Source organism: Delphinus delphis, chromosome 13 (assembly GCF_949987515.2).
Source record: "Delphinus delphis chromosome 13, mDelDel1.2, whole genome shotgun sequence".
Taxonomy (NCBI): Eukaryota; Metazoa; Chordata; class Mammalia; order Artiodactyla; family Delphinidae; genus Delphinus; species Delphinus delphis.
The window spans coordinates 88,341,817-88,366,095 of NC_082695.1; the positions used below are offsets into that span (position 1 = coordinate 88,341,817).

At 59.8% G+C, this 24,279-nt stretch overlaps 1 protein-coding gene across 3 annotated transcripts in view; it reads left to right on the forward strand.

Moving 5' to 3' along the window:
- Positions 1–2,066: 2,066 nt before the first annotated feature.
- The window catches only part of NFATC1 (nuclear factor of activated T cells 1), a 97,713-nt gene continuing 75,500 nt past the window's right edge, over positions 2,067–24,279 (forward strand). For 2 of the 3 annotated variants that reach the window (XM_069541336.1, XM_069541337.1), the window contains exons 1-2: positions 2,070–2,541; positions 11,319–12,396. In XM_069541336.1, coding sequence (XP_069397437.1) covers positions 2,451–2,541; positions 11,319–12,396 — 1,169 coding nt within the window. In that variant the 5' untranslated portion in view covers positions 2,070–2,450. Of the gene's footprint in view, positions 2,542–11,318; positions 12,397–24,279 lie in introns of all 3 variants that reach the window. The other variant, XM_060029259.1, reaches the window with a different exon arrangement.

The following is a 24,279-nucleotide window of genomic DNA, read 5'->3' on the forward strand; positions in this document are numbered from 1 at the left end:
AAGGCCCTGCTGCTCTGTCACACCCAGGGCTGGAGCTCTGGGCCCGGTGCACACCGGCAGCCTCTGACAGGAAGAGCCAGCTAAACGTTTCCATCAAGACGGGAGTGTCTGCTGAATTAGCAAATAGCTCCAAACCATTTACAAGACGAAAGGCACGGGGGTGCTGGGAAGAGGAGCAGTTAAAACACGGCCACCCTATCCGGTTACGTCGGTGGGGGATCTGCAAGTAGGCGGGGATCAGCTCGGCCTTAGGATAAAGCAGACCCCAGTCCTGACCCCGAGGGGCTCGGGTGCACCCGGAAGGGTAAACCCACTTTCTCCTGGACAGAACAGTTGAGCGAGAAGTTTTAGTCTAAACAGATGGTAGAGGCTGTTGTTTGTGTGTAAATTTTTGGTGGGGGTGAGAAGGTGGCTGAACTTAAAAAAAAACCCGAAAAGAGAGAAAATGAAATATTGTGGCTTCTGAACGGAAAACAGAACTTCCATTTGCCTGAAGGTCAGCAAAAGAAGCAAACTAAAACAAAACAGCCCTCCAACATACATCTCAAAGATAGAACTATTATTAGAAACTAAATCAGGCCAAAGTGAACTATAGTTTATCACTGGAGAAAACCAGCGATTTGGAAAGGGTCATGAGAGGGAAAGGGTTTGGGGGAGGGGTCACGTGATTCCCAGGTTATCTGCTTCCGAAAAAAGCAATCCCCACGGGGCCAGAGGGCCTGCGGGGCAGAGAGCAGGACTCGTTTGATTAGCAGCGGAGTTGCAGAAACGGACACTTGTGCACTCTCCTCCTTTCCCACTCGACTCCCCCTGCGCGGGTCGTTCTCAGCCTCTCACACCGCCGTCTTGGCCACCATCCCGTTGCTCTTGCAGATGCTGGTGTCACGGGGTGCCAAGATTCTCGGGCAGTTAGAACAAACACCTGGGAGAAAGTCCTGGGGAGAGTTGGTGCTCAGGCGGGCCTAGCCTTTTATACTGCTGTTGTGCGGACGGGCTGCTCTGTGTCCGGGCCTTGGGTTTCACCCCCCCGCGAGCTCTCCCTCAACCTGGGAAAGCTTTGGAGTCACTCACGGGTGGCTGGCAGGCTACTTGTGCGCGCACAGGCGTGTGCACGCGTGTTTCAGGAATCTGAGGGACTAACGTGAACGGGGTCCCAAAAAGGAAGGGGTGCCAGTTGGGCATCAGCCTGCGAGTGGAAGGCCGCGTAAAGCAGCCCGGCCTCAAGGTGCGAAGGAGAGCGCGCTCCCAGCCCCGACCAACCTCCCACCTTCCTCTTTCGGGCTCTGGGGGCTGGAAAACGGTGTTCCCTGTGTTCCTTGCTCTTTCGCAGCGGGCTGGGGAAGAAGCCGCTGCTTTGAAAGCGAGCCCTGCGGTCCAGGGAATTCTACTCCGAGCCCTGGCTGCGGGGCTTCGGCTGGACGTGCGCGTTACAGACTCGGCAACAACCGAGACGGGCTGATCCTCGTCCTACGAGGGGCCAGGCAGCGGGGAGGCCCCTCTAGGCACGTTCAGTAGGTTGGTGAGGCGTCAGCAGCAACTCGGGACGCAGCTATTGATCTTCGCGACCCGCTGCCTCCGGGTGCAGCCAGCCGGCACCGCTAGCGGTGCCCGCCTCCCCGGAGTGAGGCTGCAGGCGGGCGGGGGTCCACCGCCGGCTCCCGTCCTCGCCCGCCCCCAGCCTCTGCCCACCCGGCTCCGGCCGCAGGGGCGCTCGGGCGGCGGGGCGGACGGAGGTGGCTGGACCCCGTGTCCCCTCCCCCCAGTCCCCGGCGCACGCGTATCCCCCCGAGTGCGGACCCGGGGGGCACTCGGGGGTCTCGCTCGCGCGGAGGGGCGGACCCGAGAGCCTCCTGGGGGCCCCGGGCGCGGGTGTGGGCGCCGGGAGCCGGGACACCAGTGAAAGGCGTGCGCTCCAGCTCGCGGGGAGAGTTTATTTAAAACTCGGAAGCCGGCGGCCGGCAAGCTGCTTGTTTATGTAAACCCGGAAACAGCGGGGGGAGGGGCGCGGCGGGGGAGGGCCGGGGGGAGGGGCGCGAGCGGGAGTCACGTTACCCGAGGACGCGCGGCCGAGCGCAGGGCGCAGCCGAGCCCCGGGCGCCTCGACCACAGGTGCCCGCGGCCGGGGCCCCGACCCTGGACCCCGACCGGACCCCCTCCAGGGCCCTAACCCCGACCCCGACCCCAACCTGGCATCCCGACCCCGACCCCGGACCCCAGCCTGACTCCAGTCCAGGACCCCGACCCAGGCCTTGACTCCTGACACCGGACCCCGCCCGACTCCAGCCTAGATCCCGACCCCGGACCCCGACCCGGGACCCCAACCAGGTCCCCGACCCCCGACCAGACCCGAACCCCGGATCCGAGCCCACCCCTGACCTCCGACCCCGACCCCGGACCCCAGACCCCTGACCTCGGACTCCGACCCTCTGATCTCTGACCCCCGACCCAACATGACGGGGCTGGAGGAGGACCAGGAGTTCGACTTTGATTTCCTCTTCGAGTTTAACCAGAGCGACGAGGGCGCCGCCGCGGCCACCGCAGGTGGGTCCGCGCGGGGCCGGGGCGCAGGGAGGGGGCGCGGGGCCGGGCGGGCCGGATCCGCGGCGGGAGGGGCGGGCCCGGAGGCGCGCCGCGGCTCCCGCCCCTCTGCCCCGGGGCGCCCCCCAGTCTCCCGTCCCCGACCCCCCGCGGCGCCAGGGGCGGGGGCAGCGCCCATAGCCTCCCCAGCGGGTCCAGTTGAGGGGCGAGCGGGGTAGCGAGAGAGGCCCCTTGGAGTAGGCAGATCCCCCGGCCAAGTGTGCTAGGCTCGGGGCCGCACTCCAGCTGAGCCCTGAGCGCATTCCCGCTGGAGGGGCCTCCTCTTTAGGGCGGGGCGCCGCTCCCGCCAGGGGACAGTGTGCCAGGCCCTGGACTTGGACGTCCCGGCGGGGCGGGGGCCACGAGCTCCCCGAGTCTGCCCGCCCGCTCCCTGTGCCCTCAGCGCTGAAGCCTCCCTTCCCCCTGCCACCAGGAAAAGTTCCTCCGGTACCTCGGACCACCAAGTCCCCGGGCCTTGCCTTTCTTTCGTTTTCTCTTCTCGGTCAAAAATAAAGGTTCTACTTAAACAGAAGATAAAGGAACCCTCCAGCCCCCTAGAGTGTGTGCTCTTGGATAAGAGTAAGCCCTTGAACGATCACGCCCCCTTTTACTGGAAGACCCAGTCTGTGCCTAGGGTCGCCCTGCGTGGAGGGAACCGAGAGCCCCCTCCTTGCAGCCTGGCTCTCCCCGACCTGTCTTTCTGCCCCCTGTCGGCCCTCTTTCTGTGTCTGTCTTCAAGATGTTCTCTCTGTCCCTGCCCACGTGGCGGTGAAGTGGTGAAGCTGAGCCCAGCACACTTGGCACTGGCGGGCGCCCGTCTCTGCAATGACTGTATAATATTTTCCGTATCATTCACTGCCCCTCTTTTAAAAGTGCAACGTCCTGCTCGTTTTTGTGTTTTTTTTTTTTTTTTTTTCCGGTACGTGGGCCTCTCACTGTTGCGGAGCACAGGCTCCGGACGTGCAGGCTCAGCGGCCATGGCTCACAGGCCCAGCCGCTCCGCGGCATGTGGGATCTTCCCGGACCGGGGCACGAACCCGTGTCCCCTGCATCGACAGGCGGACTCTCGACCACTGCACCACCAGGGAAGCCCCCTGCTCGTTTTTTTAAAAAATAAATGTTCTAACCAGGCCAAGGCTGCTTGGATCTGTCCTCCCTAAACGTCTTCTCTTTTCCACTTCCTCGGCTGTACCATTTCCAGGCCTTTGGGTCAGGCGGTGACAAGGCAGGCGCGGGTGGGAGACCGAGGCAATTGTCTGAACAGATCTGGGGCGGAAGTGGAGAAACAGGCCCTGAAGGCCTTCTGCACTTGCTGGGCTTCGGCTGTGTGTGCGCAGGTCCTGGCTGGGCTTCCTGGGTTGTTTCCACCAGAAGACTTTCTCCCTTGGTATCCAACCCCCTTTTCAGTCTGTTTAGCAGATATCTTTGATGAGAGGCTTGGTGACCTCTTCAGGGTGTGAAAGCCAGTCCAGGACAGGGACTGCCATGCTCGTCCTGTGTCCTCAGGGGCTCTGCTGCCCGCTTGGTGCTTGGGAAGCTCCCAGAGTTGGGGAAGCCCTCACGGCCTCCCCCCGTCTCTTTGCATGTCTGCTCCCCCCGACAGCGAGCTGAGTAACGCTGTCAAGGGGCCTTTTCAGCCTCACTGCCAAGCATACAGCCCCCACCCCGACCTCCAGGGACCACAGTCCCATTAAAGCCTCCTGCAGGAAGGCCTCTGGGGTGCTGGCAGCTGGGGCCCAGCGTTCACCAGGCTTTGGGGGAAGGGCAGCTGGAGAGAGCTCTGGGCAGAGATGGAAAGGGCTCCTTCCCCTTGTCATGGTGTTAGGAAGAAGTTGATAGAAAACATTCCTTCTTGCCTATTTATGTGAGAAGCACTCATACTTTTTTCTTTTTTATTAAGACTTTTTGAGAACAGTGTTAGCTTCACGGCAGAACTGGGTGGAAGGTATAGAGATTTCCCCCTCCTCCCGCAGGGACGGTCTCCCCCACTATCAACATCCCTACCAGATGGTACCTTTGTTACAGTCGATGAACCTGCGCTGACACATCATCACCTAAAGTCTGTAGTTTACATAGGGTTCACTCTGCGTGTTGTACGTTCTGTGGGTTTGGACAGGTGTGCAGTGACACGTAGCCACCATCATGGGGTCATACGGAGTGTTTTCACTGCCGTAAACATCCTCTGTGCTCCCCCGTATCTCCCTCCCTCCCCCAGCCCCCGGCACCACTGATCTGCTCACCGGGTCCACAGTTTGTCTTTTCCAGAACGTCCCGTAGTTGGACACACAGTGCTCAGCCGTTTCAGATGGGCTTCTTCCACTTAGCAACACGCGTTTCCGTCTCCTGCATGCCTCTTCGTGACTTGCTGGCTCTGGTGCTAAATAATATTCCCTTGTCTGGATGGACCCCGGTTTATCTATCCATTCAACTTACCAAAGGACATCTTGGTTGCTTCTAAGTTTTGGCATTTATGAATAAAGTACTTTCTTCTTGTTCTTATTAGTTACTAACATTATATTGTAACTATTAAGTTCATGGTTACATTGTTATATTAAATTCTTCAGCTCTTAATGGGTGACGGGAGTGCCTTCACATTATTTCTGGAATGAACCTGGATAGAAATAAATGAATGAATGACTAATTCTGAGATCGAGTGTGAAGCGCGCTGGCGCAGAGCCTTAGAGATGATACTGAACCAAAAGTGGGCACCTTCTCAAAAGGACACGGCCAGCCCTGACCTTGGGGTTCCTTGTCCCTGTCACGATTTTCTCTGAGTTGAGAGCGGCATCCTCTCACCTGTCACCCTGTCACTCCCGCCACCTCTTGCGCTGGGAAGCGTGGCCCCTGGGTGTTCGAGGGGCCGTGGGTCCTGGGGTTCTTTACTTCCAGAGCGCTCGGCGGTGCGGATAGACAGTCAGCCACCATTTGTTGGGAGAAAGAAAAGAGAATTTTAAAAATAATCTGCCCTGGGCTGGGCTGGGCAGGGTGTTGTTTGCCCTCCCGGGGCACTCCCGGCCCCTCTAGGGAGGAGGCTGGGCCGTGGGCTTCCGTCTCTGGGGAGCAGGCAGAGGGCCTCCTGCTTCTCTCTGGGTCTCAGGAAATAGCTGCTCTGCTGTCAGCCGGGCGGCGGGCGTGGCCCTGCTTCCCGCCCGCCTGGGGCTCCTGTTTTCTAAGTTATTTTGGCCGCGGGGCTGGGGACTGTAGCCCTGGCAACTCAAGAGGAAATGGGCCTGGCCTCGGCCTCCTGGCCTCGAGGGCAGGTCCCTCACCGCCACCTTGACTGTGCAGGATGGCGTTTCACGGCTCACGTGTGAAAGGGGGCATCTTCTGATGACGTGAAGACTTGGGGGCGTTTTTATTCTCAGTTCCCTCCTCAGCGGTGGTGATGGTGATGGCGAGGACGCCCCAGAGGCCCGCGTGTCTGCGCAGGAGGGCGCGGGGCCCAGCGCCCAGAGCGCAGGCGGCCCCTTGGCCTCTTAGCACAGGTGACTGCCCTTGCACCTTCAGCTCAGCAGCCCCAAAGTTCCAGAGATGTTTCCACCAGCGGGCTGCTTTGTCCCAGAGGACATTTTAATTCTCTGTGATGTTTGTCAGAGGAAGGCCACAGCGACTCATGGCCACAGGCTGTTTTTGATTCCTTAAACGCGGGGCCTGGGAAGGTGAAGACCTAAGGCAGTGAGGCTGGGGCGTTGGAGCCCGTCCCCGTCGCGACGCAGGGGACCCCTGTGAGGACGGCTGCTTGTTGCCTCTGGAAGTCATCTCCCTGGCAGGCAGTGGGGTGACCGGTGCCCTCAGAGCTGTGTCTGTCTGTCACCCACGGGCCTGGCTCCTGCCCTGCCCAGTAAACAGCTCCCGACAGAAAGGTCCTGGCGTGGAGCGTCTTTTTTGTTTTGTGTTTTGTTTTGTTTCCACTACCTGCGAAGTATAATCTGGCCGCGAGGGCAGTGCCCACGGCTGGGGAGAGGAGGCCTGGCTGCCAGGCTGCTTCCAGTTCTATTTCTAGCTTCGTGTCCTACGGCTCAACCCCAGCAAATGCTGAAGGGGGTGTTCCGTACAATGAAAAACAAAAGTCGCCATGACGGGCTTCCTCTCAGGGTCTGTGACGGACGGGGGACGCGGGCAGGGGCAAGGTGGCTCCCCCGTCTCTGGTGAGACGGCCGCCGTGTGCGGGGCGAGGGCGCAGCCAGCAGTGCGCTCTGCGTCCCCCTCGAGGCCCCGGATGGCGCTGGGCAGGGGTCTGAGCACTCGGGAACCTGCTGAGATGCAGTCGGCCATGGTGGAAGGACACGGATCGACTTTTTTGGTGGTTGTGCAGAGATGATGCGTTTGTGCGGTTCTGAAATACACGAGCTTTCAGAATGAGAGGAAATACTTCCGCCAGCTCTGGCCTGTTGAACGAGCTGAGGATGGAGCTCGCAGTGGGCGCTGGACCCACTGGGAGCTGATGCGCGGTCCGCAGGCTCCAGGCACCCCTACTCCCCACGCTGGCGTCCATCTCTGCGCCTGCCCCCGCCGGGGACCTGGAGGCGGCATGGCTTCAGAGATGAGCCACGCTTTCATGAACGTCCACTGTATTAAGCCGTTTTGAATAAGCTCTCCCCAATATTTGCTTAGACTCCTGCGCTGTAAGTTGATGAATCTCCTGGGCAGGCAGCCAGGCTCTGGAGGCAGCAGCAGAAACTGGGAGTAATGGGTGCGGAGCTCCCCAGTGGCCGCCGATGTGGCAGGCGTCAGCCTGAGCATCTCAGGGCTGTCAGGAAAGTCACTGGAAATGTTTTCATTCCAGGTAAATGTAATCCCTTTGAATAGTTAAAGAATTCAGATTTGAATTACGGTTTAGGTAGGAGATTGAGTGGAAGCTGGGAGGGATGAGGGGAGGGGAGAGATGTCCCCCCACCCAGCCCCGGCAGGAAGGCAGGCCCCGGGCAGGCTGGGACCTACCTGCACACGTTTTGTCCGCAAAGGGAGAACTTCCATCAGCAGACGGTGGCTGAGCTCAGAATCAGGTTGAGGCGCTTAAGGCTTTTGCTGTGCAATTCAGTTAATTAAGGCGAACGCACGCTGAGGTGGTCTTCTCTGTGTTTAATAAAGGCTCATAAAGGCTCGTGTTCTTCTCTCCCTTGTTGCGTCGCGCTTATTGACAGACTCTGGTTAAATAAAGGCCCCCCTTCGGAATGCCCTGGGAGTCAGCGGACCCCCTGTTCCCATCTCCCTCTGGGGGCCGGGGGCAGGGGCGGGCACGCTCTCAGGTCCCCGCCACGACTCGGGCTCGGGACCGCGAATGTGGCGGCGTCCTGTGGGCAGGTGGTGGGGAGGCCCCAAGCTGATGGCTAGGATTTTTTTGAATTCTTGGAATTACCTTCCTGCCAGCAAATGGTAGTTCAGTGGTGGGATCAGCTGTATCTTTTAAAATAAATGACAGATTTGCATAATATTCTTAGCTGGGCGGGAAGTGTGGGCTCTGTCCACTAAACCCCTGCAAGGCCCCCCAAGGCCTCCGGGTGCTGGGGAAGGGGCCCGGCAGGCCCGTTGAGAGTGTGTGCGGACCCGGGCCTGGGCTCTGTGCACAGTTTGTATGTTTGCCGTCGTGTCCTGCCTGGGCTTCCCTCCTGGAGTCGTGACTCGTCTTTACAATGAAGTCCGTTCTTCGTCGAAGGCCGGATGGCCTGTGCTCTTCACATGGAGGAAAGGGCTCAAAGCACACGGTGACCACAGAAGCGAGGGTGCAGGCCTGGGGCACCTTCACTGCTCCCAGGAGCGGCCGGGTCTGGGGCCCTCTTTCAGCTGGGGGGGGCTGGCGTGTTGTCCCCTTGCGGACAGAACGTCAGGGAGGCATGGGGCTCGTGCCGCATCATAGCTGCTGCCCGGGGCTCTTTGTCCGCAGGAGCTGGGATGGGCCTCCTCTGTGGGCCAGGGAAGGCGCGCGTCCAGGCTGGTTCAGGCCGGCGAGTACCCTGTGGTGGCAGGGTGCAGGCAGAGGCGGGGCCCGTGTGTTGGGCTGCGGGCCTGCAGGGGAGCCAGGGCGGGCGGGGTGAAGACCCCACTCGCTGAGGTGGAGCTGGAGAGCCGGTTATGAGAAGCCGCCTGAGAAATGCCAGAAATGCTGGTTCCGGTGCTTTAGCCCACATGGCGCCCGGATGGTGGGGGGGCAGGGAGCCAGGGTCTGTGTAACTCGCACTTGACCTTGGAGCGCGTCGAGCGTAATACAGCCACTTGCTGACGTGTCGTTACTGAAATCCCTGCCCTGGACGTCTGGGATGCGACTTGTTAATGTCCTGCGTACTGGCCACGCAGCCCCCATCACAACCACACGACGACAGGTGGTGCTGGACGCCCCAGCCCGTCCAGCCCCCTTTGGTCGACATCTGACTTACCTGAAGCCACGCAGCTACTGGGAACGATTTTTTGTTTCTCAGACTGGCAGTTCTGGTTAGAATGGTTTGGACAGTGTTGGGCCAGCGGTGAAGGGAGACCCTCTTAGTGGGAGGTCTGTGGATGTGGCTGTAAGGTCCGCGTAAGGTACCACCGCGCTGTGGCCTGAAGGGGACCTTGGTTCTGCCCGGCGCATCGGCCAGGTGCCTCTGGGAAGAAACACACAGCAGCATTCAGGCTCCCACGGTAACTGAGAGAAGACTGATTCCTTGTTGACACCACTGCCGCCCCTGATGGGTCCTGCCCTCGCAGAGACCCCGGGGCCTCCTGTGGGATCCGCACCCGCCCGCTGCCGGGGTCCCTCTGGACAGCACTGGCCCGGCCTCCTCTGCGTCCAAGGCCTCCGCCCACCCAGGCACAGGGTGGGGCTGAGGCAGGGGTGTCCGCACCTGTCCCGAGGGGTCACCGCGTGGCGGGCGGGGCCTCAGCGGCCTGGCCTGCAGCCCCCGGCCCCCTCCTTCTGAGCAGTCTTGACTGTCTCCTCTGGACATGCCTTTCCAGGCTTATTAACCTCCTGTGTGGTTTTTGCAAAGACTGTCCTCCGATTTTTAACATTCTAGTACGGTTTTTGTGTTAAATGTGTCCGTGGGCCTGCGAGGGTGTTGGTGTGAGCGGGGGACCCGGCAGTTGAGGGGAGCTTCACCCAGCAGCCCCAGGTGGGCCGGGCGCTGGCGTCGGGGTCCGGCCCCTGGTCGCGCCGCCTGTCCTTCCCTCTCGGGACGAGGGGGTGGCGAGGCTTGCGGGGGGCATATCCGCGGACCCGCCTAGCCCCCCTCCGCCCAGGTGCCACCTCCCACTCAGAGCTTCTGGTTCCCTCCGCTGCAGTTTCGCTTCTCTCCTCCTCACGGCTCAGTCTCTCCCTGGGGCCGTTTACAATCCGGCCCCGAATCTGAGCATCTGGACAACACTGACGCTTTCTCCCCAGAAGACAGCCTGGCCTTGACCCCCGGGGCGGGGGGCGGGGAGGGCAAGGCCTGTGTGTTCCCTCTGGGCTGCTCTTTTGGGGAGCAGCAGAGAACAATGTTTTATGGGGCAGGGGATTCAGAGTGTAAAGCCAGAGTTTCTTGATAGCAAAGATGTAAGGGTCTGGGTTGCCAGAGGGAGGTTGTATGCTCTTTCTGAAATAAGCCATAATGGAAATAGATATCCCCCTACTGGGGGAGCTGGACCCACTTCCGTTAATAAATCGGATGGGATGTGAGCCTGTACTTTGAGGCCCTTGATTCTCTGGGGTCCGCCCGGGTGGGTTTCTGCAGCCCAGCGGAAGGGCGGCACTGTCATTGGATGAAGCGTCTGCGGGCTGGTGCGCTTGGCCCGGGAGGTGGTGTAGGGTTTCCACGAGCAGCTCCATTATTCAGAGACCTTGGGAGCCTCAGCTCTAGGCGCACGATAATGAGGTACCCACGTGCTACACAGGGTCTGTTCAAATTGGAAGTCCAGACGTGTGGCTTTGCTGCTAAAAATGACTAATTACGCTAGTGTGACTTTTTCAGAACATTTTACTGAGGCTGTAATCAGTATGTGATGATTTAACATACGGCTGTACCTCAATGTCGTCTGCTTCATGTTTCCTGTAAAAGAAGGATTCCTAGGCCATGAGCCACCATCAGAAGGTACACGAGCGATCCCGGAACCGATGTGTGCGTCCAGAACCCTTGGGGTGTTTTCTCTGTCGCTGGCGATGAGTCTATCACAGTGTCTTTAAGCGTCCAGGCCCCCGTGTCGAAAACCCGCCCACCCGTCTCTTGGTTGGACAGATGGCGCACCGTCGTGGACCAGGCACAGGCCTGGGCCCTGGAGGCAGGGGTGGACCAGGGTAGACCTGGGCGGGCCCGACGCGGCCCTCAGAGGCATGGGTTCTGCTGGTGCAGGACGTGATGGGGGAGATGGTGAACGTGAGGAGAAGAAAGAAAGTGGGGGAGGGTGACACGCCTGTTGGGCTGGGGGCTGCGACTGGGGTAGGGCAGGTGGGGGATGTGATTTTTGAGAAAAAGCAGAAAAAAGTAAGGGGACCGGCACTGCGGCTCTGCGGGAAGGATGTTTGTGCAGAGGGAAGCCCCGGTGGGCGCGTGTCCAAGTGAGAGGGCGGTGGCTGGAGTGGAGAGAGGAGGGGCCCGGGCGGGGCGCAGGGACCCTGCTGGCCAGGCCGGGGCTCGGGCTGCTTCTCTGCTGGAGCAGCAGTAGCGAGCCCATCTCGGAGGCCAGGCCTGCGGGGTGAGGGGTGAGGCCGGTCCCGGATCGCGGGGTCCCTGAGCACGTGGGTGGCGGTTCCGTGGCCAGCGCCTCACCCGTCTCCCCCTCCCTTCCAGAGCACTACAGTTACGTCACCTCCGGCATCGGCTCTGGCCTGCCCCTCTCCTCCGCCCACCCCTCGCTGCCGGCCCCGTGCCACGGCCTGCAGACCTCGGCCCCGGGCGTCTCCACCGCAGGCTACGGGGCCGCCCTGGACGGCGGGCCCTCGAGCTACTTCCTCTCCTCCGGCGGAGTCAGGCCGAACGGGGCCCCGGCCCTGGAGAGCCCTCGCATCGAGATCACCTCCTACCTGGGGCTGCACCACGGCAACGGCCAGTTCTTCCATGACGCGGACGCGGAAGACGTCCTTCCCAGCTCCAAGCGGTCCCCGTCCACGGCCACCCTGAACCTGCCCAGCCTGGAGGCCTACCGCGACCCCTCGTGCCTGAGCCCGGCCAGCAGCCTGTCGTCCCGCAGCTGCAACTCCGAGGCCTCGTCCTACGAGTCCAGCTTCTCGTACCCGTATGCGTCCCCGCAGACGTCCCCGTGGCAGTCCCCCTGCGTGTCCCCCAAGACCACAGACCCCGAGGAGGGCTTCCCCCGTGGCCTGGGGGCCTGCGGCCTGCTCGGGTCCCCGAGGCACTCGCCCTCCACGTCGCCGCGCACCAGCGTCACTGAGGAGAGCTGGCTGGGGGCCCGCACGTCCAGGCCCTCGTCCCCCTGCAACAAGCGGAAGTACGGCCTCAACGGCCGGCAGCTGTCCTGCTCCCCCCACCCCTCGCCCACGCCGTCCCCGCAAGGATCGCCACGGGTCAGCGTCACCGACGACACCTGGCTGGGCAACACCACGCAGTACACCAGCTCGGCCATCGTGGCCGCCATCAACGCCCTGAGCACCGACGGCAGCCTGGACCTGGGCGACGGCGTCCCCGTCAAGGCCCGCAAGACCGCCCTGGACCACTCGCCGTCAGTGGCGCTCAAGGTGGAGCCAGCCGGGGAGGACCTGGGGGCCACGCCGCCCACGTCTGATTTCCCACCCGAGGAGTTCCCATCCTTCCAGCACATCCGCAAGGGCGCCTTCTGCGACCAGTACCTGTCGGTGCCGCAGCACCTGTACCCGTGGGCCCGGCCGAGGTCCCCAACGTCCTACACCAGGTAAGCGGGTGCAGGTGGGCGTGGGCCGCGGCAGCGGGTTCCCGAGGCCCAGTGCCGGCAGGGCTGCTTCCTTCCAAGGCTCAGGGAGGATCTCCCGCTCTCCAGCGCCGGGTCTGCTGCCGTCCTGGCGTCCCTCTGCCTTCACACCCCTCGGCCTTCTCCCGGCCTGTGTCTGTGTCTGAATCTCCCTCTGTCGGAACCCAGTCGTGTTGGTCGAGGGACCACCCCCAAGACCTCACCTTCACGAATTCTCTCCTTCTTAAAGGCCTGTCTCCAGGTGAGGTCATATCCGAGGTGCTGGAGGGGGGAGCGGGGTCAGACCTTTGGGGATAGGAGTCAGCCCGTCACAAGGGTTTACCGACACGTGGGCTCAGTTTTTGTTTGTTTCCTATAAAGCCAGGTGACGCTCGTGTCTGTGTTTTGGCTTCCCTGCTCGCACTTAATTGCCGTCACTGCACTGTCGGTGCAGATGGGGCCTCGGCTCCACGATTCCCCAGAGTAGCGCGCCCGCACCAGCCCCACCCGCCGGCGTTTGGAAACAGCGCAGCCTTCTCCTCCCAGGAGGCGGGCTGCCTGGCAGGAGCCTCAGCTCCTCCGAGCGTTCGGGCTGCCGGTGCTCTGTTGGGTCCACTTACTCAGCCCGGGGTTTTTATTTTTAACTAAACAGCTTTCCCAACAGGTGGGCCGCTAATGACCCCTGGCAGAGTGCTTTCTGCTCCAGGATTTTGTCAGGCGTAGACTGTGCACACGGGCCTTCCCAGGAGGTGCACGGCCTTTGCCGTGGGGGCTGCGGGGGCCTCTCCAGGAAGAGGCGTGTGTGACAGGCATGCAGGCGTCTGCCTGTAGATTCAGGTATTCGAGGCTCAGGGTTTTCTTGTCCCTGCTCCCTTTTTTGTTCTGGCGGCAAGACTGCATGGTGGGGCCCAGTGCCTTCCAGCCGTCGTGCCCGTTAGATGAGGAGAGCAAATCGGTAGGGTTTCATTTGTTCCAGAATTTTCTCTGTTGTGCTCAGACCCTCTTTTTCTCCACAACTAAAGCACACATGAGTGAGTTAGAGCTGCCGGTGGATAATGTAGTTCCAGGCGCCGAATGAACACAGCTAAACCTTTTTGGAAGTTTGTGGCAAAGAAACAGTGTGAGAGATTAACGTTTCTAAAGCATCGGACAGTGAATACTTCCTTTCTGGTGGCACATTTAGGAGTCGAGAGGTAGAGAAGCAAGGGTTACCGTGGACTGGGAATCAGGACCTGGATTTAATTCATAAATGTGGGAATTTTAAAAACCCATTTGGAGGCATTTTAAAATATAAAAACTGTTTATGCAAGCTGTCCTTTCTTTATAATTATTACCTAAGAAGAAGAAGGTTTTGAAGCTAACCTGCTCAAGCACACAGGCCCACACACAGTTTAGGACCTTCTCATTTTCATGGACCGTGACGGGGCGTCAGTGAACCCACATCATCACTGCAGGTGCAAAGGTAGCTACCGTGTCTCCAGGAGCTGCTGTGACCAAACCCCACAGACGGGGCGGCTTAAACAGCAGGCGTTTATCCCTCAGGGTTCTGGGGCCTGGAGTCTGCGATCCAGGCACCGGCGTTGAAGTCCTTGGACCAGGACCACCCAGGGGCCTTGCCCTACCTTGACGGCCCCTGTAAAGACCCCACATCCAAGCGCGGTGGCCTTCTGAGGTCCTGGGGTTAGGACTCCAACCTGGGACTTTTGGAGGGACCAGCTCAGCCTGTGACCCCCGGTGGCAGATGGGGTGGCTTCCTCAGGACCTCAGCAACGGGGAGCCTGCGGGAACGCGGGTGTTTCTGGGGGGTCGTCCTGCGTCAGGACGCAGAGCTGCTGCCTGCTGTCTGCTCTGAGGTCTCGGTGATGATTCCCTGGTTGAGTGCCCTGCTCCATTTATCTCTTGGTCCCAGAGCTCCAGGCGAGGTGTGACGCTCCCGGCGTTCCTGTGCGTTCACGCCAACGAACGCTGTGAAGGCCCCACACTTCCCCCCGAGGGTTTGAAGTCCACTTTTCCCTCTGTTTTGGTTCCACATCAAAATGTGTTTCCTGGTCCCTGGCGATGTGTTTCCGTGTGATCCCGTCAGCAGGTGCAGGGGGTGGGGGTGGGGTGGGCGGCTGGAGGCCACGGGAGAAGAGAGAGGTCGAGGCACTCACCTGCCGAGAAGGTGGCCAGACTTCCTGCCCACGGGGTCTCGGGCTGCCCAGCCGGGGTGCCCAGTGCTGCCAGGCTGCGACGTGTGGGGTGGACGGCTTATCGGGACAGATCCACCTCCCAGCCTGTGGTGCGGCGCCTCTGGGCACTTCTGCTTCCGTCTTGCCAGCGAAAGGAACTTTTTAATGAGAAGTGAGCAGCGTCACTCTCTACCCAAGGAATTTGGGGGCCGTGGGCTCACTGCCCCTTTGGGGTCTTTCTGTCTGTACAGCGTGCGTGGCTCGCCCGTGTGCAGAGCCTTCTGATGGGCCCGCGGGGTCACGGAATGCTGCTGAATTCTTCCCACAGGAGGTCTGTGAAGCCAGCAGCAGTGTTGGATGGAAGTTCATGGCTTTCAACTAAGACTTTAGACTTATTTTAGCGCCTCAGAGAATGACGCTTCTGCGCTTAAAGCTTTGGGGAAATGCAGGTGGCTTGTTTTAAGTGCCCCCCGCGCTCACGTCCGACAGGCCGCGAGCCTCTTCAGAAGGGGGCGGTCTTCCCACCTCGCTTCCTTCTGTGGACGAGAAAGCGATTCCGCCAAGGATGGTGCCACGCGGCTCCCACGATCGGCTGCGGCCGTGAGGGTGGAGGCGACCGGCCGATTCCCACTCCCGGTGGATTGTTTCTCCTTGGTGGCTTTCAGAGGACGTTGTATTGTCCCAAAGGAGCTAAAGTTTAAATGTCCGTTGGTTCAAGCGAACGTACTTGAGCGTCTGCCCTGGGCGAGGGTCCGTACCCAGGGTCCTCGCTGTGTGTGTCCAGTGAACTTGTGTTTCCTTCAGGATAGGCTCGGGGAAAGCCCCAACTTCTGAGGTCTTAATGTCTCTGTCTGTGCCCGGCATAACCTCTGGATTTGCCTTTAAAGGGGCAAAGTTACACGAGGAATGTGTAATACTTAAAAGGAAACTAGTTTTGGGAATGCGGAGCATTTTAAGGTGAGCCTTTTGTGACATCAACAGCACACGTGTTGAATTAAATTCCTGCAGACAGACTTTGCTGTTGTGATTTGAGTACTTAAAGAGTGGACTTTCTTCAGGGGCGAGGGCCCGCGATGAACAGGGTTACTTGGGGCTACTGGGTTCAGTGACCCGAGGGGCTGCGTGTCCAAATCAGTATTTCAGACGCGGTTTCTTTTAGGTTGTTGGGTCCGATCGATGATTTTAATAACATCCATAACCTTTATGCTGTGTCTAACTGTTAGTTTCCAGAAGTCCGATGAAACTACTGCTGACTCTGACTGCATTTTGTAAGTTGTTTGAATATTTCGGAGTGTATCCTAATTTGGAATAAGATTAAATGAAGCCGGAGGTGGTAACAAATCCAACTGCACGTCGTTCCGCTGGGGCAGCCCTGGCCCCGCCCGTCTGCACTCGGTGGTCTCCATCGGGCCAGCCCACGCTGGCTTCTGGACCAGTCAGTCACTTCTGGGTTATTGTCTCTCTTCTGACCTGGCAAAGGACCCTCAGCCACATCATCTGAAGATCACAAAAGGAAGCTCGCTGGGGACTCCCCTGGTGGTCCAGCGGTTAAGACTCTGCGCCTCCACTGCGGGGGGCTCAGGTTCAATTCCTGGTTGGGGAGTTAAGATCCCATATGCGGCACGGCCGGAAAGTTAAAAAAAAAAATTTTAAAAGATTACCAAAAAACAAAAGGAAGCTCACTGATAGCGAGCTTTAAAAAGAAGACAGTTTGTGGGGAGGTCTCTGCACGGTCCCCCTGAGCACTTGCTTACAAGACCCAGCGCCAGGGTCACGTGTTCAGGCCCCACTAGTAAGAGGTAGAGCTGGACTCACGCCGTGATTAGCTCACCCCAGAGGCGCCCCTGGCTGGGCCCCTGCTCCCCGTAGCCCTGACGAGTTTTCCCTCTAATCGGGGGGCGTCGGGGAGCCTGGGACCTTTCTCTGACGTCCGCGTCCTGCTCCCAGGATACTGGTGGCGCTCGGGGAGGGTGGGAGCCCCGCAGACAGAGGTCCTCACGAGGCCAGAGGCTGACCTTGGCCACAGGCCTGCAGAGGCTCCTGCAGGTGAATTCGGAGTCTGAGTGCAAGACCCGGGCTGTGCGTTTCTGCAGTTGTGCTTCCTTGCTGCAGGACTATGTGGTCTCAGAGGCCCAAACCCTCATCCCCGCGGGGCAGGCTCTTTCTGGTTTCCCAGAGTTCACAGCTGACGCCAGAAAAGGTGCTCTGTGTACTGACTTCCAACTGGAAAAGTTAGCCTTGCAGATTCAGCTGTGATCTGTGGGTTTGTGGCAGAGGGAGAGGCTTCTGCTCCACCTTTAGGACCCTTCCCCCAAGGTGTACGTGGAGGACGTAGGCCCTGATTTCTCTTTTTTTTTTTTTTTTGCGGTACGCGGGCCTCTCACTGCTGTGGCCTCTCCCGCTGTGGAGCACAGGTTCTGGACGCACAGGCTCAGCGGCCATGGCTCACGGGCCCAGCCGCTCCGCGGCATGTGGGATCTTCCCGGACCGGGGCACGAACCTGTGTCCCCTGCATCGGCAGGCGCACTCTCGACCACTGCGCCACCAGGGACGCCCTGATTTCTCTTTTTGATGTTGTTCTGTGAATGTCTATTTTTAGCCACGAAAAGGAGAAAGAGGATCTCAGGTACTTTTGCGTTCCTGGAGAGGATAAAATAATTTGAATCTTTGTGGCTTTACACACAGATGTTTGAGTCTAGCCCTTGAGCTCTGCCATGTTGGCTGATCTTGTAGATAATCCGAATGTCCGCAGTCTCGGCTACGGAACCGTCAGCTCCTGGCCTGGTCCTGCTCCCGCCGGGCCGTCCACCCGTGTGCGTGTGAAGGCGGGGCTGCTGCGCTCAGGGGTCTCCCATCCCGGGGCCCCTTCCCGGGTCTCCAATCTTGAGATTTTCCAAACCGTGAGGAGACTCGACCAGGAGCAAGTGTCCAGTGACGACACGCACGAGTGACCACAGACACAACAGAATTGCTTTCTGCTCAGACATTTTCCTCCGAGGAGAGTGTGGGGCGCTCGTCGGGGACCCCACGCACCTGCAGCACACCTGGGCTGGGCCTCCAGGGAAACAAGGGAACAGTCCTGCCGGAGACTGAAATGTAATCGTGAGGCAGCTTTAAAACTCGGCCTTCCGTGAAAATTAATGAGCAAAATTGTATTTATATGTCATGATGGGCTTTGCTTTTTAAATAAATGCTTGTAAAATACCTTCTGGGGCTTCCCTGGTGGCGCAGTGGTTGAGAGTCCGCCTGCCGATGCAGGGGACGCGGGTTCGTGCCCCGGTCCGGGAAGATCCCACATGCCGCGGAGCGGCTGGGCCCGTGAGCCATGGCCGCGGAGCCTGCGCGTCCGGAGCAACAGGAGAGGCCACAGCAGCGAGAGGCCCGCGTACCGCAAAAAAATAAAATAATAAAATAAAATACCTTCTGGAAGCTGGGGCTTGACCCACAGCATTGAGCTAGCTGGGTTTTGGTAAAGAAAGCGACCCGCATGTTGTTTTTCCCTCTGAGGTTTCCCGTCCAGGTTCGTCTGTGCTCTGAGCGCCCAACAGGCACCGGCTGCGAAAACCCTCACGACTGGAGCACGGAAGCGGTGCATTAATTACGCCCTGCGTCCAGTGCTCTCAGCGACGGTGCCTTTGTCACTCCGGCCATGTTTTACAGGCTTGTTGAGGTGGATGGTTCTGTCCTCTCCCTGCTCAGGCTTCATGTAGATTTAAGCGGGCTGTTTCCGGGATCTGACCGTTCTGCTCAAGCCTTGGAAGCCCCGGGGCCCCTGGGAACGCCTGATTTTCCTCCAAGAGTCACTTCCCACAGGTGAGCGTAGCCACCTGCAGGGCAGTCACACCGTGATGATGCCTGTTTCCCCTGAGCCCAGAGCTCTGCAGGGCTGTCGGGACGTGCGTGCACTGTGGCCTCAGCATCCCTCCCCGGGGACCTGGGCTCGGGGCCAGTGAGCTCACGGGAGGCGTGGATGGGTCTCACTTTACAGATGGGGAAACTGAGGCACTTGGAAATTGCTAGACACAAAACGAAAGACAAAAGGCTGCAAGGCTCCAGTTGCCGAGTCTGGGGGTGCGGGACGAGGGTGGTCACTGCAGGGCTCAAGGCTGGGAGGATCCAGTGATGGCCGTGAGTCCCCCACTGCGGGGGCACGTCTCGGGGCTGGACATGCACCTGTAGGTGGTACTGGCGTCCCACTGTTTTATTTCAAGTCGGATGTTATGGGGGGTGAGGGGAGGCGGAGTCCGGGGTGCTGCGGTCACTCGCCCTTGGTGTCCAGAGAGCACGGCAGCGGGCGCAACGCCCAGCAGGCTGTGCCTGTCGGGCACGGGGTCTCCTCTGGCCTGACCACAGGCTGAGCTCCGTTTCAGCGAGACCCTCGCTGGGGCCGTGAGCTTCTCTAGTCCTCAGGGAGCAACGTGCCTGATGCAGGTACGTTCCTGCAGATGATCTGAGAAGCTTATTTTTTACGTCCTGAGCCCCTGAAGTCTGTTTTAAACTTAGAGTTTGGAAATGGAATGGTTACTGTTTCATGACTGTCCAGGGTTTTCTGTGGGTCCCCTATTAGAACAGATTCAGGGTGAACTCTGGGAGCTGCCCCCTGACGGTCCTGGCATCTCTGGGTAGAAATCAAATCCGAGTGTCAGTTTCATGGCTTGTTTATGCCCCATCCCACACTAGCTCGGCGATTCTGTTTCTTGGTTTTTATGAGCAGTGTGGCAGGTATCATCTGAGCTTTCTCAAGCCCTGTAATGACTGGTTAGCAGCAGGCTCTAGTGGCATCTGAAAAGGCATTTGGGGCCCAGTAACAGTCACAAACTCGCTGGCATCTGCCCCCTGTAACAAACAAGAGGGTCAGTGGAGAAGCAGAGGGACCACCTAGAGCTCAGCTTCCCGCGGGGGTCCTCACCAAGTAAACATGCCTCCACCCATCCACCCACCCTTCTTTCCATCCACCCATCTGTACACCCATCCACCCAGACATCCATCCACCCACCCAAGGCATGGGCCCTCCCTGTGCCCTTTGTTCCACTCCAGTAGTGGACGTGAGGGAAAGGCGGCGTCCTCCCTTGTCTAGACAGTTCTGGTCCCCGGGGACGGAGGAACTGGGTGCAAATGCAATTGTCTAGTCTTGGGTCAGGAGGAGAAGCCCCAGTAGTTTGAGAAATTCCTCCAAAGTAGCTTATTTTCCACCTCAGCTGGATTTCTGGACAAGAGCTCTTTGTGTCCCACTGGGCTGCCCCCACATTGAGTTGTAGGAGCATCTGGTGTCCTTAGACGTGTCTTCTCTCGGGAGAGGTTTTAGGAGTGGAGGGCTTGTTTTCCTGGAGAACAGAGGGCCGGCTCTGTAAGAGGAGGGCCCCGCAGCGATGCTGCCCTCTTGCGAGCCGAGGAGGAGACCCCAGGTGGCTGTCCGCCCGGGAGAGGGGCCAGGTCCAGTCTGCCTGGGGGTCCTGGAGGCTGCCTGGCTCCCCCCGTACAGGTGCAGGGCGGTGGGAACTGTCGGGATGCAAGTCTGGACGGCAGGGCCTGAGAGGCTTACGTGAAACTGGCCTGTTTTGGGGGGGGCGGCGGGGGGATGAGTGGTGCAGAGTAAGGATGACGGCAGTTTTCCGGAAAGCTGGAAGGAAGTCTTAGCCCCTTGGATTTCTCCACACCCCGTTCGGTGGAGCCACTGAAAGCAACGGATTCTTATGAAATTCCTGAATTGATCATTAAGAAAAAAAAAGAATCTCTCCACGGTGGCCTCGCTGTTCTTGTTCTGAAAGTTCCAGGTCCACGACTGAGTTTGAATTGGATTTCTGAGCAGACCTGGGCCTGGCAGAGCCTCCGGGAGTGTGGAGAACGAGCAGGTGGCCCTTCCTGGGCTGCCCACCTCCCGAGCACGCCCCAGGCACTGCACCCCGTCCGTGCCCCCCCAAGTCCCCGGGGCATGGGGACAAGTTGGGGACCGGTCGGGAACAAGTCAGGGCCGAGGTGGCAGCAGGGAGGCATCTGGCACTGGTGTGACCCAGACAGGGCCTCTTGGGGGGGATCCTGGGCCTCAGGACAGGTCATTGGCCGCAGAATCTCGGGGTGCGGGGGCCCTGCCTACAGCACCCGACGTGGGGCTCCCTCCTCTCGCCTCGCCCGCCTCCTTGCATTGTACTGCCCGGCTCTGTCCCTCGGCCCCCTGTTCACCCACCAACGTCTCCGTAAAAGCACTTTTCCAGCCTCCAGGAGTGGTCAGGGCATCTCCTCCAGGCCACCGTCCTCCTCGTGGCCAGTCCTGTCCCCGAGTCCCCTCAGCGCCATCTGAGTGACAGTGCAGAGGAAGCCGGTCCCAACAGCTGGGGGTGACCACCCGAGACCTCCGGGCGTGAGTTCCTGTCTGAGGCCCGCCCCCCAGTCCCATCCCTTCCAGACCCATCAGACGTGCAAGGCCAGCCCCGAAGGACTTTGGCCTTTCGTGGATCACAGCCAGCCCCTCCCCGAGGGCTGTTCCCTGGGAGGGTGGGTGGGTGGGTGAGGACGCCACCCACGGCCCGCGAACCTCTGGGGGGTCATCAGCGGAGAGGTCGGCTTCTCCAGGGCGCCCTCCAGGAAGGCCGGCCTTTCTGGCATGGGAGGAGCTTCCTCACCCATGCCTCTTGGGGGCCCCAGGGGCAGCTGGGTGGACCTTGGGGCGAGGTGTGTGGTCCCGGCCAAGCCTTGGCCTGCGGGAGCCCCTGCTTGATTAAATAGCTGAGAACTGAGCTGATGACCTTTTTAAAATTGGAGGGGAAAAGACAAAACACAGCTAGTAAGAGGCGGCCATGGGCTCCCGACCCTGGGAAAACGTGTTGCTTTAAAGTTGGGGTGATGTCCTTCCCCTTCTGCTCTGGTTCTCGCTCTCATTCGGGCGGACTTCAGTCCTGCCAAGTCCGAGTTTGTAGCTTCAGCTCTTTTAGAAACAGAAGAGTCCTGAAAGCTTTTACAGTTTTCTTCTAAGTGGTAAGTCCATGTGAGCCTTAGGTCTCAGAAAATTCAGAATTGAAAGGATTCTACCCAAACCATCTGAACCAAAGAGCAGCCCCCTTCCCGGGTGTCTACCCGGAGGGAGAACTCCACAGCACAGGGGCTTTGCTGATGCTCTTGTCTCGGCGCCTTGCAGTGGGATGTCCAGTGCACAGGGGTTCTCTGACGTTGAGTGGACAAGGCCTTTTTTTTCCGGGAGAAGGTTCCGGAAGGGCTCCAGGCTCGAGTGCAGCCAGTTTAGGGAAGTCGCTGCCTCTGACTCAGTCACCGAGCTCGCCAGGGCGAGAACAGGAAGGTGAGAAAGTAGACGGTTTCGGGGGTTTACAGTTCACATCCTTCACTGTGGAGACTGTTCAATGGTGATAAACAGAGGGCAGTGAATCCCTGACAGCTCCCGGCCCTGGAACATCACTGGGGTAACTTGAGTGCCTGTTTCTCAGCGTTGCTCTTTCGCTCTGTATCACAGAAAACCAAACTGTACGCGAGTCAGAGACTAGTCCTGGGCCGCCATGCCCACGCCTAACGGACTGACTACTTGTGGTCCTCTTGCCTCACCTCGTCACCCACACCTGTTCCTTGGCAGTAACTCCCAGACCTCGTGAAGTCTTACCCATCGATATTCAGCGTGTCTTTCAGAGATGGGGGCTCAGTTTTAGAAACGAATCATGACCCCGGTAGATACCGTACCCGACACTGGTATGTGATTTAAGGGAATCCCTTGGTATCACCGAGCAAGCGTCCAGACTCCCCTGGCGTACTTTCTCCGAGGTGGTCGGATTCCAACTCCAGGCCTCCCGATCGGCTCAGGTGCAGAAATCTCTGTTTTCCCCGCCTCAGCTGTAGGGGCTCGGCAGGCCCCAGTCCGGGGCACCTGGCACACTCCTCTGTCCCTGGCGTTCGCGGTTTTTCCTCGAATTGGTGCAGAATCGGGGCCCTGCTGGGATCTGACTCCGAGTTTTGGCGAAGTGGTGCGTGCCGTTCCCTCAGAGGCGGGTTCCGGCGTCTCCGTGGTGGCAGCAGCGGCCGATGAAGTGGTTTACATGGAGAGGCCTGGGGTGAGCAGGTCCAGCCCGAGCCCCGCCCCGCTGGCCGTCGGGAGCACAGAGGGGGGTGGGGACGGAGTGAGGCTCTCCGGAGCCCTGAGCCCTGCGATGACCTTGGTTTTGAATCAGTGCGAATGGCCTCCGTCCGTCTGTGTCCCCGCGGTCAGCCGCGCTCCAGGCCGGGTCTCCTGTGCTGGAGAAACACGTCATTGGCAGGCTGCACCCGCGGAGACTGGCGGGTCGGCGGGTGTCCCTGGGTCCTGCTCAGGGCCGGGTTTGGCTGGTGTCGAGGCGTGTGCAGGCGGCCGGCGGTGCCGAGGTCAGAGCTGCGGTCTCGTAAACACCTGCTCCGGGGCGGCACAGCTTTTGCTGAAGCGCGGGAGGCTGTCTGTGAAATCCTTTGTGTGCTGGAAAGACTGCCCCGGACTCGCGGGTACCCAGGGAAGCCCCGAGCAGGTGACCACAGTGGCCGGGCAGGGAGGAGGGGCCCCGGGCAGCTGGGGCAGGGCCTGGATGGGGGCGGGAGACACGGGCTGAGAGAAGTTCAGGTTCGTCTCGGGCTCTGCATGCCCGTGGGGAGGTGGGCTCCAGGCTCCAGGCCGTGAACTAAGCGTCAGAAAAGATCCTTCACCCTTTTCCCGCATGAAGGAAGCACAGAGATTCGATAGGACACGAAAGGCTTTCCGGTGGGAAGTGGATGGTGGCAGCAGCTCCAGGAGCAGGGGATTCAGATTGGGGCCCAGGGGGCTCCCCAATGGAGTCGCGTGACTCCCTTCCTTGTGTCACACGAGCCGGCGTCCCCAGCCTGGAGGCCAGGGCCAGCCAGGCCAAGCCAGGCTGCTTAACACCTACTCACAGCGGGGCTCCTGGTGGCTCGGGGGGGCCATGGGCCTGGTCCACCCCTCGGCCCTGGGGGTGGGGTGATGGTGCCGGTGGTAACGGGTGGAAACCGCAGGCACTCAGCGCCGACGGGCACCAGCGTCGCTCCTCGGTGTGGGGGGGGCGGTGCGTGAGATGCGGCCTCCAGCCTCCTCTTCTTTAAACGGGAGCAAAAGGAACGTGATTCAGGTCCTTACGTGCCAAGTGCACAACAGCCAGTTAGAAAAACCTTCTATTTGCAAGAATTCCAGACTCACAGAGAGTTGCAGAGAGATCTGTGTCCCCTTCAGCCAGGGTCCCCAGCAATGACAAGTTGATATTAAGGACAGTGGCCGTCATCCCGGAGTGGCCTTTGGAGACCCCGAAGGAGCCAGAGTTGGGGTGTGGGGCGCCTGGAGTCCCACGTTGCCATTAGTCAAACGCGTGTAAGAGGTCAGGGGACGTGTGAGAGGCCTGGAGACTTTCAGAGACGTTACCACTGGGGGTTCAGAGTGTTTCAGTTTATTGTTACCACGTGATGGGTGCGTGTTACAGCGTTACAGGAAGATGCAGCCTCAGAGCGCCCTTCCCCGTGTGGTTTGGCAAAGATTAAATCCATCGGGCCCTGTGTCGGCGAGGCCGTGCAGGGGACCTGACCCCCGGGAGGTGTCAGGAGCCCCAAGTGTTCACGCTCTTTGGCGGAGGCTGTGGATCTGTGCTGAGGAAATGAGCGGAAAGGCCACCAGGATCTCAGGCTGGATGTTCACGCCTCTGGTACTGATAAGAGCAACAAGTTGGGG